Here is a 15,309-nt window from a genome sequence, read left to right on the forward strand (position 1 = left end):
ATTCTGATTAAATTTTAGATTTGAGTTCTTTACATGCTAGCCATCCACTATACCTTTACTACAGCCTTCTCTTAGGTTTGGAACAGACTAGCTGTAGTTTTTAGGAAATGCCAACTGGGTGAGAACCTTGTAACTTTTTAGAATAATGAATTTGGATCAACCTTCCTCCCACCCATATTACAGTTTTTAATATTCTTTGCAATCTTCTCCAATTTTAGGCAACTTTTCTTTCATTAATGTGTTTCTCAAAAACCAATGGAAAAGTCTTACATGGTATTAAATTTATATTTTCATGATACCCTCTTCAAGGAACCCAGAAGACAACACCAGGCGATGAAAGATTAATGTACAGACATGTTCAGGTACCTCCGTTCAGGTTTCGCTGGCACTGACACACTGCTGGAGATGCTTCCTGTACGGGACCCACAATCATCATCTTCCTCCTCCTCTTCTCCATCATGACTGAATTTTTTTACTTTAACAACTGAACTTACCACAGGCAACTTTCTCTTCCGAAAGTTTTCTTCCTGCAATCAGATAAATTTCCACTTACCTAGTCTCAGAAAATAAAATTCTACTACAGAATACTTTCTTCTTTTCAAGAAAAAGCCAAGCACATTAAGAATTCATGGGCTATTTCCCTGGTTTCTTATAAAAATACAAGTAATATCTCCAATAGCCAACCTTTAGCTAAAACAAAAACCAGTGCTTTACATTCATTTATAAACAGCAGCATGTAGCACTGTGGAGGAAACCAATAAAATGGAGTTACTCAATTGTTTACTAGCAGTTGCTGTGAAGGATCTAATATTGACCTAAAATCCTCGCAAAATTATAAGGTAAGGTTAAAGCTATCTCAAATGTTAGCATCCAGGAAAGTAAACAAGATGTAAAGCATCTGTAGAGGATATTGTGGAGAGGAAAATCTGACTGATGTATTATGTTGAGCAGCACAGAAATCAGTTTAAAACAAACTTGCAGTATGTGTTTAGTTATTCCATGTACAATTTAGTATTAAGAACTGACAATTTTCAGCCTCATGAGTCAGAATTTAAAAGTATATACAAACCTCAATGCTCATCTTTTCTGAGCTGTTTCTGAAGAAGGGACTGTAAGTCTCTTCTAAGCTGTTAAGCACTTCTGGTTCACACAAACGTCCTGTTTCATATATCCGGCTAGTCTGAATATCAAGTTGCTTGGCAGCATGAATACTGTTTTGCTGCTGTTGAAACTGCAACCTGTTTAAATGAGCACCACTGTCTGCATTTCGACTTGCAGGTGGTCGATAAATTTCAATAGAAGGGTGAGAAGAACCATACGTAAGTGTCACTGTAGGTTTTTTCTGAGATAAGGGATTCTCCTGCACAAAATTGAGGTCTTCATCGATGAGATCATCTGGTTCTGGCTTAATATCAATCACATCTTCAGAGGGTGCTGGCTCCCTCAAAGGTTTCACTGTTGACGTTAGTCGGGTTGCAGCTCCATCATCGTAAGTCTGTCTGTTAAAAAATGAAAACAAAACCAAAAAGGGTGTGTTACCAATTTAGAGCAGTATCTTCAACTCTTCAAAGGATATTTAGATACATCTTAATGAAAAAGTATGGATAATCCCTTTGTGTAGTCCATTAAAAACTACTTTGAAATTGCATTTTTTTTAAACTTTGATTTACATTTTATATAAAAGGTAATCATACTTTGGTCTTATCCTTCATTATTTTATTCCAAAAAACTGCTCATGACCACCTCATTTCCAAAAATTTCTGAAAACAGCAATTTAAAGACATATTAACTAATGTAAATGTCAAATACACACACCCACCTGCCCACAGGTCTACACAAGACTCTTACCTGACATTAGTGGCTTTCTGCTCCTGTGAACTTGTAGAAACCCTAGATTCTCTTTTTTCAGGTCTAGTGCTAGAAACTGCAAGAGGTGGCACTGCAGCTTCATGCCTTCGCTCATCTCCTCGACTGAAACTGCTCTTGTTTGAAGGTACATTACTATCAAAGATGTTGGTATCGGAAGACTTTAGACTAGAGGGGTCTAGAAAGAAAAACACATGGTCTCTTGAAGCTATTTTTATTACTTTGAACCTTCCCCTTCTTCACCACCAATTTTAAAGCAATAAATACGTGTTCTCCCACAACATTTTTAATGGATGAATATTATTCCATACATAGTGATAAAATAATATACCTAATTTACTATTACTGGACTTTTAATTTTAAATTATAAAACACTGAAATATCCTTGAAGCTAAATCATTGCACACATCCACAATTATTTCCTTAGAATAAATTGCATACTTTCCCTTCCCTTGTTCAAATCATCTTCGAATTATATTAAGTTTATTGCTTTTAAATTCATAAATATGTAGGCGTCCTTAAAAACTTCAAATGAACTACCATTTTCAAATTTATGGGTTTTTTCCCCAAAGCAGTATAAATGACTTCAGAAAAATGATAACATGCTATAGCAAATTCCAAAAAAACCCAGACATCGTCTTTATGAACCTTACCAGTTGTTACAGAACGAAGTTTATCTAATACACCATGAAGCCTAAAAGAAAAAACAAACCAAAAAAGTTAAAGCTTCTGTTAATCAAGAAACATTGGATTTCAACTGTCACTCTAAATTTGATGACATTTTAGATCTAGTCTTCAGATAAACACTGATAGATGGTACTGAATGGAATTTAATGGATAAATAGTATTAAAATTAAGTTTTACATTTTTTTTAAAAAGGCTGTACATGAATATTGTAGAATAATCAAAAATCTTATTTTTTCATCACTATTTTCAACATCTAGCATCTGTAAAAATAAGGGCAAGGATTATCATCTGACCACACAGCGCTGATCCACAAAGAATATCATTCTGTTTCAAAAGAACTAAAGATTCAAGGTAGATAAAAGGAGATAAAATACCATAAACGTAATGTAACATTATTAAAATTGTTTTAAGCACAGTTTAAATCTATTTTTTATCTACATAGATGGTTTCTGGAAGAACTTAATCCTGAGAGGTGAAAAAACTTTAAAAATAATCTCAAAATATACTATATCACTTCACTATAACTACTGTTTTCAAAACTAATGCTGTAAACAAGCCACAACCTTAATTATAATATAACCTATTTTAGTAGTTATGTACAAGGCAAAATTGTCTTACAATCCTTCCAGGAGGCCAGGCATCCTAAAAACACCAGAAATATCTCATTATAATAATGTTTCACCCAGAACCCAGGCACATGCCACTACCCCCTAGGACACAGTTATTGCAGGGCTCCAAAGAATCAGAAGAGTCTGTTTGTGGCGGGTGTAAATGAACACTTAAGAAAGCAAAGTGTCAAAACAGAGACACCATCACTTTCATCAGTACATGGTAAAGAATTAAATTTATGGCAAGATGAAAGAGTTGAATTAATGTGATTTTAAATTCAAATTCAGTTGGCAGTCTGCTTATGTAAGAAATTTGTCTAAAGCACTCCCTCAAGTTATCTGAGAAAGGATCTACTAGGTCAATGTCCCATATTACATTACTGGGACTCAAAGTGATCCAAACGTTGAACCAAAAGTCTAGTCATAAAAAATGTACGTGAAACAAAACAAGTACCTGGACTGCTGAAGGATTAAAAAAAAAAAAAAAAGGCAGTACTCTTGATAATGGTAATTTCCCCAGTCAAAAGCACCATGATCTCTCTTCTTTTGGTAAACTCTGGGGACAAACCATAGTAAGTGGGTTAGGTCACCCACACTGTAGGAGTGTATGTACCAAAACATTTAAGGGACAACCACTGCACTCAATGTTCTTCAAAAATGTGTAATATAAACCCAGAGAATTCTGTGTGGAATTTCAAGAAAGCTTCACCAGAGTTATAAAGGATACAGTTGCCCACTGGGGCCAAAATGCCTTTAAGACAAACTTTGGTTTAAAGGCAAGTTAACCAGTTTCATATCCCTCCTTATTGCCTATCTGGTCTCCCAGTCTCTCGCCATTCAAATTAAGCAGGCCACTCTGCTCATGTAACTTTTGCTCCATCTGTCAACTTGGGCTGCAACTGGTGGCTCCCAGTGAGGACCTTTACATGATCCTTCCGGCTCTATTCTCAGCCACATCATTACCCTCCCCCAGCTCTCACTCTACCTCAAACCTGGTGCCAGAACCTGGCCTGCCTTCATAAATTAAATCTCATGCTTTTAGTCAGTATTCTCAACCAAAGGAATATGTGGTTTGAAAAAGGACACTGAAAATTAAAATACTGATTTATACTGATTTATATTTGAACACAAAGTTGCCTATTTCAAAATTCCAAACTTCAAAAAGCTCCGAACTAAAAAAATGATTTGAAATTTGGTCAAAAAACCTTGCCTCTTAAGTTAGCTGACTGAAGAAAGCAATTCAGGAAGTCAACCCAGTCCAAAAAACATCTATAACTGGTTTTGGTGGAGGGAAAGGAATGATAACATGCTGAAGTTTACAAAAGAAACGTATTAACTACAGTCAACACATACTAAGGACTTGTTATGGGCCAGGCACAGCTGTGAGCACATTACATGTATTAGCTTATTTAATTTTCACAACCACCCTATAAAGGTGATTTACGATACCCATTTTGCAGATGGAGAAACCAAGGAAAGAGGTAGATCCAGGATTCAACCTTGGCAGTCTGGCTCCAGAGGCTGTGCTCTCAACGCTCACAACCTGCCTCACAACACTGAATCTGACTCCCCTGTCAAGAACCTCTTTTCAGACAGAACACCTACTCTTGACTTGAGCCAAACTTTGGTCTGAGGGGTAAATATTCAGAAACATACCATACGGTGAATCGAATTGTGTTGTTCCCTAGAAACAGGGACAGGTCCTCTGTCATTTGGTCCTGACTTTTCTTGTTGGCCACCATCACCATAATGTAATCAGGAAGTTCTTCATCTATTTAAAAGGAAAAGTATATAAAAACTTTTTATGCTTTCCTTAATAGTTTCTTCTACTTGAAGCTGATGTGCTTGAAAATATAGATGTAGCTCTAAGAATGTCAGCTCTAGTGGAATTATGCTGGACAAAAAGTATAGCCTTCTTTCTCTTTATTCCATAAGTATTTCAATTACTAGAAGAACAGGAACTAGGAATAACTAATAAATATTTACACAACTAGATATTCTGAATTACAGTATCAAACTTGAGAGTGCATTCATTTCCTTTAAGCTTTTTTAATAATGCTCATTAACTTCAGAAAAGCTTCCAAAAAGCATACTGGACATTTCTCAAGAATAATACTGAGTTTTGTTCAGTTTTGTGCATGTTTGTTTCAAAATGACACTCATTTCTCAAGGAACACCTTTATCCTAGGTAAAGGCAGATTTTAATTAGGGTAACAAACTTGCAGCAACATCAAATAAACTAAAACCACCCCAAAATTATACATCATTTAAAAAATTTAATCTTAAGATTAGTTAAATGATTTCTACTCAACTCATTGTTTCATTCTTATGCCCTCCTAACAGTGAATTATGAGGGTGAGGTCTAGGACCAAAAACAAACAAAAAAACCCCAAAACCACCACAATAAAAAGATAAGAAAGCAAAAGCTATTTATCAGGAACTTTGATCCCTACCAAAAAAAATTCCTTTAGATTCTTTAATACCTTAAATATTCACAACATTTCTACGTAGGCAGAAAGGTTCATTTCAGAACTACTATCAGACATTTGTTTCAAGAAGAAATATCAAAAATCCAGTTCCAGAAAAGCACAAATACACTAAAGCCCTATCTACAAATGGAAACAGAGAAATCAGAATACTTGCTAGAAGCATGCAATTCAATGTGAGGAGATAAAACAACAAGTAACTGGTCATTTGTTATTTTCTTTGTAAAGTATCAAAAGGCTCCCACTGCTTTCTGGCAACTTTAGTAAATAAGCCTCATAGCTTATTTACACAAAGTGTCCCTACCATAGGCTGCCGTTGGTAACCCAGGAAAGGAAAACAAAGTTGGGGTGCTTTGGCATTCTTGACAGTTTTTCTCCCTCATAATGTCAGTAATGAAAACAAGTAGGCTGTGCTTTCTGACACTATATATTAGTTTGCATTTTATAAAATTTTATGTAAATGAGATCAGCAGTTGCTCTGGTACAGGGTGGGGACAAGGACAGACGGTAGGGAAGGATACAAAAGAGCCCCAGGAAAACCCAAAAGGAAACTTTTGGAAGTGATGGATATGTTCATTAGCTTGATTATGGTGTAGACATATCAAGACACAGCAAACTATAAACAGGTGGAGTTTAATGTATAACAATTATATTTCAACAAGGCTGTTAGAAATTCATAACATCGTTCTCTCAGTAGACACAAAATGAGAAATAAGAATCTAATGAAAACTTAAATTGTTCCTGGGACTTCCTGGGTAGTCCAGTGGTTAGGACTCGGCGCTTCAATCCCTGGTTGGGAACTAAGATCCCGCAAGCCTTGTGGCATGGCCAAAAAATAAATAAAATAAAGTGTTCATGATACATTCCTACAGAATTCTAATAGCATTCTCAAGTTCATCTGAAATCTATGTACTGAAAAACAGTAAAATGTTGACGGTTCCTGCAAGTTCATACTTCCTAAAATGTGAATTTAAGACTGCTCTGAATTATAACTGCCATCTCACTAAAGTACTCCATTTTAAACAAACACACAAATGAAACCATATCAACTCTTAACAAACAGCTGCTCATCTCTGTATCCCACTCAATGCCTGGAAAATAGATATTCAAATATGTACTAAAGGATTGTTTCCATAAAAAGGTTTCCAGTACTCCAGCACAAAGAAAGGGATTAGAAAGTCACCCTTTCCAGAAGGACCATGATACATATACATTCAAATAATTAAGGAGCTAACTGTAAACAAATAATGTATATTTCAAATAGTCTAATGGTGATCCCTGTTTACCCACTTAATCAACATTTATGAAAAAATCTGGTGCTCTGCTAGGCCACTGGGACACAACCAATATGAAGTCTCTGCCCTCAAGAAACTTCCAGTCAAGAAGCAGAGGCAAACAAGTTGAGAAGCTGTGCTAATATGTTAACAGCTGGGACAGGTGAGTTCAAGAGGAGCATACAGGAGTGACTATCCTTCTGTTGGCTCACCAAGTTTCTATTATGAAGCAACCATAATAGAAACATCAAGGACCCAGAAGGCCTGAGTTCTTGGGTCTTAAATCCACTGCTGACCAGCTGGATTTAGCCCTCCCAAGACTCCATTTCTTTATTTGTAAAAAAGTAAATTACCTACCATCCCCACTCCAGCATTGTGTTCAGGTACAAATAGAACTCTATGAAAATATTTTGAAAACTATAAAATACATGATATCTTTACTACAATTACACTTCACACTGGACTACGTCAAGCTTGTAACCAGGTTTTTAATATTAATAGGCTCAAAATTCTTCATTTGAGGTTTCTGATAAATGATAGGAATCATCAGATTGAATTTAGACCCAATTAATATGTGTTTATGTTTTCATGTGCTAGAATTAAGAAAGTTCTCACTGTAGGTTCTCTGTGGATTTCTTTTTGACCCAAAACAAGTTCTTGGCACAAAGCTGGCATCCATTAAATGTTGAATGAATAAAAGAATAAACAATCCTGGTTCAGCTTCATCTTTAACCTGTGAGCCTCAATTTTCTTATCTGTTAAAGTCTTACAACAATCCTGACAACAAATAATTAGTATGTGGCAAACTATCATCTGGTCTCAGGCCCCCTTTACCCTATTGAAAATTACTGATGATCCCAAACAGCTTTTATTCATGTGCGTATATCTACTGATATTTACCATACTAGAAACTGCAACTCAGAATTTTTAGATTTCTTAATTCATTTAAAATAATACACCTATCCCATAAACAGTAAACATGTTTTATGTTGTTCTAAAAAAAGAATGTGAAGAAAATCTGGTCTCACACAGGTATGCAACTGGAAAAGGGGTATTTTAATATCCTTTTCAGATAATGTGGATATTCTTCTGTGATACTACACCAAAACTCAACGAGTGGTAGTTTCTTGAAGGTAAGCAGCAATACTGAAACTAAAAACTGTATCAATGACCTTTTTGTACCCTGTTACATGAAAATCCATTGATCCATCCTGCACTCTTAATGGATCTTTCTTATCCCTGTACAATTTAAAAACATTCATGCATTGGTCATTTGAAAAAATACTGGTTCACTGAGCTATACAAACCACTGGCATACGGATACATTTCATTATACAATATAGAAGAACCATTTGCTAATATCACCATGCTGTCAAATTTATGGAGGAAGACACAAATTTTCCAAAATTCTGATTTTCATTTGAAAGCTCAACTTTGTCACTGGCAACGAACTCTACCAGTTCTTTACCTTTGCTCACTTTCAAGAAAATGTCTGCCAAAAACCCAAATTATGTAACTAGCCCATTAGTCTTTCTTAGAAGTTAAAAATGATGTTCCAAAGGGTAAAAGGGGGGAGGGGGATGGACAAATTAGGAGTATGTGATTAACAGATACAAATTACCATAATAAAATAGATATGCAACAAGGACTTACTGTATAGCAAAAAGAACTGTATTCAATACTTTGTAATAGCTTATAACGGAAAATAATCTGAAAAAAGTATATATATATATAAAAAACTGAATCACTTTGCTGTACACTTAAAACTAACACAATATTGTAAATCAACTAAACTTTCAAAAATAGTTCCAAAAAAAAACAAAAGAAAAAAAAAAATTCCGTGAAAAAGATGGCTAGGTCAGTTCTCAACTCAATCACACAAATTCTTTGCCTTAAGACAACCCATCACGCTTCAGTATGGCAGAAGTACTATATGAGTACTTCCTATTTCCTAACACCACATATTAAAAAGATGTAGTCAGGGCCAGGGTTTAAAAAAATATTTTACTTCATCACTTACATTCATAAATGAAACCGGCCTCTTTTTTTTTTTTTTCTTTGTAATTGCAAGTGGAAGGGTGGTGAAGAATACGATAATTTCTTGTAAAGTTTGGTGTGAGATACTGACTCAGGCTAAGGTACCAGCAGTTTTACTCACCACTTTTGCACAGTCCCAATGTCAGCACGGTGAAAATGGCAAACACCCTGTCCGTATTAATATGAAAATAGTTTTGACTTCAGAGACCCTTGGGGTCTCCCACACCTGGAGAACCACTATCATAAGTGGTAGCTGTTATTTTTATAGGAGGCACCAGCTTTGGAGCCAAACAGACGCAGGTCTCAATCCATAAAACCTTGCTCAAGCCAAGCACCCAAAGCCTGTTTCCCTGCTTGTACAACTGGGGATATTACCACTTACCTTCCAGTGCTCTCCTGGGGATTATCGTGACCTAATGCATATACGACAATAATTAAGCACAGTGCCTGGCCCAGAGTAAACACTCAAATTATAATTTATAAAAGAATAAAAAAAAAAAGACACATTACCGTCGGGAGGTAAGAAAAAAGGGGCAGGAAAAATAAAGAGATCTGAAAATAAAACTCACTGAACCACGAGAGAGGCAAATGCCAGACAGCATCATTCATATGCAAAATAATTCTGAAAAATGAAGATCAAGAGGAAAGGAAAGAAAATAGGAAAAACAATAAAAATCAGACAAATATTAAGGAAAATATGACAGAGCCTCAACAGAGGAAGCTAAACAATTTCAAAACACCCTATTAGAAGGGGATTTGGAAAAAATAACAAAGGTTGCATATAAAGCTTTCAATGGAAAGATAGTACGGAAAAGAAGTAACCAGGGAGTATCAGATTTGAAGGTAAAAGGACGTCTCTCCAAAGTCAAAGGCATCACAGGAAAAAATGCATTCCTAAAATTAAATTCGCTGCAAACTCTTAAAGTCTATTAGGCTAACAACAGAAGACTTACCAACGTAAGCTCCCAGTTCTTGCAATTTCCCCTTAATGGCACTCTGAGGGAAGGAAAAGACCATCGTGCGCGTGAGAAAGGCGGCCCTGGGAAAACAGACCGACTGCAGCGCAGAGGCAACTTCGCGAGCGCGCACACCTCCTGCCGCCCCGGCGCCAGAGTGGGGGTGGGGAGACGCCTCGGGCCCCCCAGCCCCACCCCGGAACCCCTCCTCCGCGGCGCCCCCTGCGGCGCCCCCTGCAGCTCCCCGCGCGGCTCTCGCCAGGACCCCAACGCCTCCCTCCGATTCCCAGGGGTTCCTTCTTCAGCCGCGAGCCCGCCCTCGGAGGCCACGGCTGCGCCCAGGCCCGAGGCGGCCTGGCTGAGAAGGCGCTGCTCGCCGACCCCGCGGCCAGTCAAGAGCGCCGGCGACGAGCAGGCCGCGGCGTCCAGGCAGGGCCCCACACCCCCCGTTACTCCTGACAACCGCGCGCCCGCCCGCCCGCCGAGGCCCGGCTTCCCGCCCCCGCCCGACGCGGGCCTCACCCGGATCTTGCGGCTGATCTCGGTGCCGATCTCCATGGCTCCGGGGCCGGCGGTGGGCTCAGCACCGCGAGGGGTTCCGCTCACTGGGAGCCGGAGTCCAGCTCCCAGCCCGCAGCCTCACCGCCTCCGCCACCGCCGCTCCCGGCCGCGCGCTCTGCGTGACCCGCCCCCACCGGCTCGAGCCAAGTCGAGCGCGCCTGCGCCTAAGCCTGCGCCTGCGCGGACTCGGGCGCGGGGAGCCTGCACTCTGGCAACCTCTGGTGGCCGCGAGGAGAACCGCGGTAAAACCTTAGAATCAAAGTAAGCGTAGAGAGAGGAGTCCTCTCTCCCCATATCTGCTAGTTCCTGAAGTGGTCTCATTAGTTATTAATTGCTGCATGACAAATGAGCGCACACATTTACCATCTTGTGGTTTCCATGGGTCTGGAATCTGAACACAACTTAGCTGGATTCTCCGCTCAGGGTCTCAAAAGGCTGCAGTTGAGGTGTCAGGAAGGCTGTGTTCTCGTCTGGAGGCTTCACTGGGGAAGAAGCCACCTTGAAGCTCATTTAGGTTGTAAGCGGAATTAATCTCCGTGCAGCTTTATGAGTGAGGGCCTCAGCTTTCTCCTGGCTGTTGTCTGGAGGCCACCCTCAGGTCACAGATGTTGCGCACACTTCCTTGCCACGGGCTCCACCAACATGGCTGCTCACTAAATCAAGCCCGGGAAGAGAGGATCTCAGCTTAGGGAAGTCCCAGGCCTTCTTTTAAAGGCTTTCATTTGATTAAGCCAGGGCCTCCCAGGGCCTGACCCCCAAATCAACTGAGTTAGGGTCTTAATTACAAAATTAGATTGCAAAATCCTTCATCCGTTCATATTCATTAGCTACAAGCAAGTCACAGGTGCTGCCTGCACTCAAGGGGAGGGGATTACAAAGGGTGTAAACAGCAGCGGCAGAAATCTTGAGGCCACCTAGGGTCTGTCGGCCACACGGTCCGTCATCTCATAGAATCCTTTTTTTCTTCTGAATTACTGTAACATCTATGTGGGAGCTACTAGTATGACACAATATCCTTTCTGTAATGTTCATCTCATTTGCGTGTATGTGTGTGTGTGTGCACGTGTGCGTTTGTTCTCTCTAACAAAATTATGAACTCCTTGTAGGTCTGTATTTCTCCAGAATTTCTTTCGGGACGCTAGACACATAGTAAGCACTTATTAAATATTTGAAGGATAAAATAAATTAATGACCTAAATTACAAAAGCCTTCCTCATGGATAAATCCAACGATCATGCACTCATTCAACATTGATGAGAGGCAGCAGAGCAGAGTGACTGAGAACAGGGATCCTGGAGCCAGACTGTCTGGGTTTGAATCCCAGCTCTGCTACCCCCTCTGAGACCTTAGGCAAGTTGCTTATCCCCTCTGCCTTAGTTTCCTCATCTGTGACATAAGTATGATACCAGTTTGTCTTTCATGGAGTTATTATGAGGATGAGGTAAGTTCATAGTTGGGAAGTATTTTGAACTGTGCTTGGCTCATTGCAGTACTATGGTTGTTGATTAAAAATTAAATGCCTACCCTGAGTCAGATGCTGTGCTAGGAGCCAGAACACAAAGATGAGTGAGACTGAGTCCCTGCATTCACAACACTCACAATCCAAAAGACAGGCACCTTATTTCTGTCTCTTTACCCACTCAGAACTAAGAATGCAAACACATGTTTTGCCTTTACTGCATACAAAATCCTTAGTCAATATTTAGATAATAGTGAAAGAACATTTTATGAAAAATAGAGACTGTTTTCATTAAAATGTATTCAGAATAGGGAAAACTTTTTTTTTAAATGTATTCAAGAAAGAGTCAACTTTCAAGACAATCCATTTAAAACTGCAGAAGGAGACTCGCAGGCTGCTTAAGAACTGGCATATTTAGATCTCAGGAGTGTGTGTGGATCACAGAGGGGATAACTCCACTAAACCGATGGTGTTCAGTGGTCTGACACTGTTACAGGTGCTTCCCTGTAAGATGCATCTTCATAAACCACATTGCATCCAGAGGAAGATGATGATAATGATACCTGAAAGAAACCATTAAAGGGACTAGTGGTATTCAACTTGAAAAAGACTAAGCAGGACAACGAGAATTATTTTCCAGCATGGAAGGGCTCTCCAGTTCAGGAGGAATGACATATTTTGCTCTAGCAGACAGAATGAGGACTAGATTTCAATGAATCCCAGTTGAGGGCTCTGGGCTGTTTTTCAAAGAGAGAAGATTACTAAAAAGAGCATTGGTTTTGAAGTCAAAGCGGTCTGAGTACTAACCCCAATTGCATGGAGCCCCTTGTCTTCTAACACCGGCCCCCTGGCATCTCCAGCCTCCTCTCAGGGCAGCCTTCCAACTGGGTGCTGCACATCATTTGCAAGTGTCAGGGGAGAGGAAGGCAGAAGAGAGGTGTTTGGGGGTGTCCTTCAGCCTGGAATGTTTTTCTCTTTTTTTCTTTGAATGCCTAATGAACTTTTTATTTGTCCTTCCAGCCCCAGCCAGAAGCTGATCATAGTGATAAACTGGATATCACCACTCCACTTAGAATATCTACCCGTTAAGTATATTTGCCTACTAGAATTATATATTCACCTGTTCCTCACATGGTGAGTCTTTGAGAACAGGGCCATACATCTTATTTATGTTTCTCTTTGCAGCATTTGGCGTCCAAGAAATGCGGTTTGAATAGACAAGTTTTTTCATTAGTGAATATCTCATGGCATGTCTACCCTTGGATCAAAAGCCCTTAAGTGTTGGGAATTCCAGTCACAGCAATTGCTTTTGCTACTGAAGCTGACATACTTTTCTTCGTTTTCTTGTCCATTGAACAAATATATTGCCAGCATCATCATGTTAGTTTATATAGTGAGAGATAGTGGGTACTCACCAAGCTATCAAAGCAGATTAATTTCTTAACCCCTAAGAAAGTATCAGTCAGTGTACCACCGAAACCACAATTTCTTTCCCTTTTATTGAACATCTTTTTACTGTAGAAATTTAAAAATTTTTACTTTGTTTTAAAAAGAATTACCTTCACAGGAAGAAGAATGTATATCACTTCTGGGTAGCAAGAGGAGGTAAAGATACAGGTATGTAATCGCTTATTCATCTACAGACTATCTCTAGACGGGTACATAGGATTATGGTAACACCAGTTACCCCCCAGGAGGAGAGCAGGCAAGGTAAGAAGGAGACTTTTCACTTGCACCGTTTTGTATCTTTTGGGGTTGAACCATATAAATTATTTCACTTCCTTCCATACAAACAGAAGCCAATAATAATTTCATGCCGAACACTTTGAAGGTTTTGTTCAAGTGGCTTGTCATGGGGCTGTCACTATCAAATTAACATGGTTGCAGGAAAATAGAGCTTAAGGACTTGGTCAGCAAGTGGCACTTGTGGACTGTGAGGGAGGAAGTGCAGCTCAGTGTATAACATCGCTTGGGTTTTACAATCATTTTCTATTTTTAAAAATCTTTTATTTTCTTCCCGATTCAATTAACAAGTTTTTATTTAGTGCCTACCCTCTGCCCAGTAGTGTCCTAGGAATTCTAGGAGATATAAAAGAAGCCTACATGAAACAGTTTTTAACCTTCTTGCCAAGTGTGGGGATCACTGTGGAATGGGGTGGCTAGCAAGTTGTCTTGGAAGCAGAGCCTTGAATTGAGGCTTGGAGAGCAACGGAAGGCTTAGACAAAGGGAAGGGGGGCAGGAGGTGCTCTGGGCCAGGAGAAACGGTTTGATGGGGGCAGGAGGGGAGAAGAGAGGAGTAAGGATGGTCATAAGAGGCTGAGGCCGATTTAGAAAGGCCCTAAAGGTCAGGCAGAATAGCTTAGCCTTAGGGGTCCATTGGGAGTGATAAACCCCAAGGAGAGGTAAGCCTGGTATTCACATGGAAAGAAGAGAGAGCAGAAACCAGAGGCATGGAGACCGCCCTTGTTGCAATAAGCCAGATGTAAAATGATGAGGGATGAAGGTTTGGATTAGAATGGTGGGGGAGGGGGGCATTCAGGAACAAAGAGGAAAGAAAGCATTCATGAGACATTTCAAAGGAGGAAGTGGCAGGTCTTGATGATAGGCTGGAGATGGAGAAGACTCACACATAATTTCAGTTTTTCTATTTTGGGAGACCAGAGAGCCACTCATTTTCTCTTTTCTTTCTTCGCACACGAATTGACCCCCTCATGGTGTCCAGTTGAAATTCAATTATAAGCAGAATTGATTGATTTTCTTCTATACAGAAACACATGTAATCCTATTTGCCTTGAGCTCCATTACCCAAGCTGAGTCCTGCCTGGGGTTTGTTCTCCCATAGCACTCCTACTTCCAGGATGGCGCTTTCCACTTAGGCCTTGTTTGTCATGTGTATGTGCGGTGTGTAGGTTTATTACCCACTAGACTAGAAGTCCTTTGTGAGCAGGGACCATGAGTAAGTACTCAATAAGTGTCTGTTAACTGTTGAAGAAAATGAGATCTAAATGAAATGTAACATAAGAAAGCTTTCCAGAAACAAACATATTAAAAAAAAATCATTTAAATAAAATTTACATAATAAAAATTTCTCTGCTCCAATCACTCAAACCATATGCCAAGTAAAGGCGAAACACCCTATTGTGATGGTGTTAGGGCCACACAGTTTTATTCCTTGGCTTAAGTGTTGCCATGCAGTAATAAAAATAATAATGCAGTGTAATAATACCATGTAATAATAAAAATTGCTAATAGGGCTTAGAATGAAACATTTCACACAAGTGACTGGATAGTGATTATTATTATTATTATTATTTTACAGGAGATGAGCAGGCACAGAAAGGTAAAGAAATTCGCACAAGGTGACCCAGCTAAGC

General features: G+C 39.5%; 1 protein-coding gene across 9 annotated transcripts in view; it reads right to left on the bottom strand.

Annotated features, from left to right (window-relative positions):
* Nucleotides 1–10,599, bottom strand: part of ZC3H14 (zinc finger CCCH-type containing 14) — a 38,734-nt gene extending 28,135 nt beyond the window's left edge. For 8 of the 9 annotated variants that reach the window (XM_068541915.1, XM_068541905.1, XM_068541878.1 and 5 more), the window contains exons 1-7: nt 10,437–10,599; nt 9,912–9,954; nt 4,818–4,932; nt 2,520–2,560; nt 1,849–2,044; nt 1,070–1,499; nt 367–527 (exon numbers count right to left, since the gene is read on the bottom strand). In XM_068541915.1, the coding sequence (XP_068398016.1) occupies nt 367–527; nt 1,070–1,499; nt 1,849–2,044; nt 2,520–2,560; nt 4,818–4,932; nt 9,912–9,954; nt 10,437–10,472 (1,022 nt within the window). In that variant the 5' untranslated portion in view covers nt 10,473–10,599. Of the gene's footprint in view, nt 1–366; nt 528–1,069; nt 1,500–1,848; nt 2,045–2,519; nt 2,561–4,817; nt 4,933–5,892; nt 5,906–6,395; nt 6,464–9,911; nt 9,955–10,436 lie in introns of all 9 variants that reach the window. The other variant, XM_068541925.1, reaches the window with a different exon arrangement.
* Between the last annotated feature and the right edge of the window lie 4,710 nt (nt 10,600–15,309).

This window comes from Eschrichtius robustus, chromosome 1 (assembly GCF_028021215.1).
Source record: "Eschrichtius robustus isolate mEscRob2 chromosome 1, mEscRob2.pri, whole genome shotgun sequence".
Taxonomy (NCBI): domain Eukaryota; kingdom Metazoa; phylum Chordata; class Mammalia; order Artiodactyla; family Eschrichtiidae; genus Eschrichtius; species Eschrichtius robustus.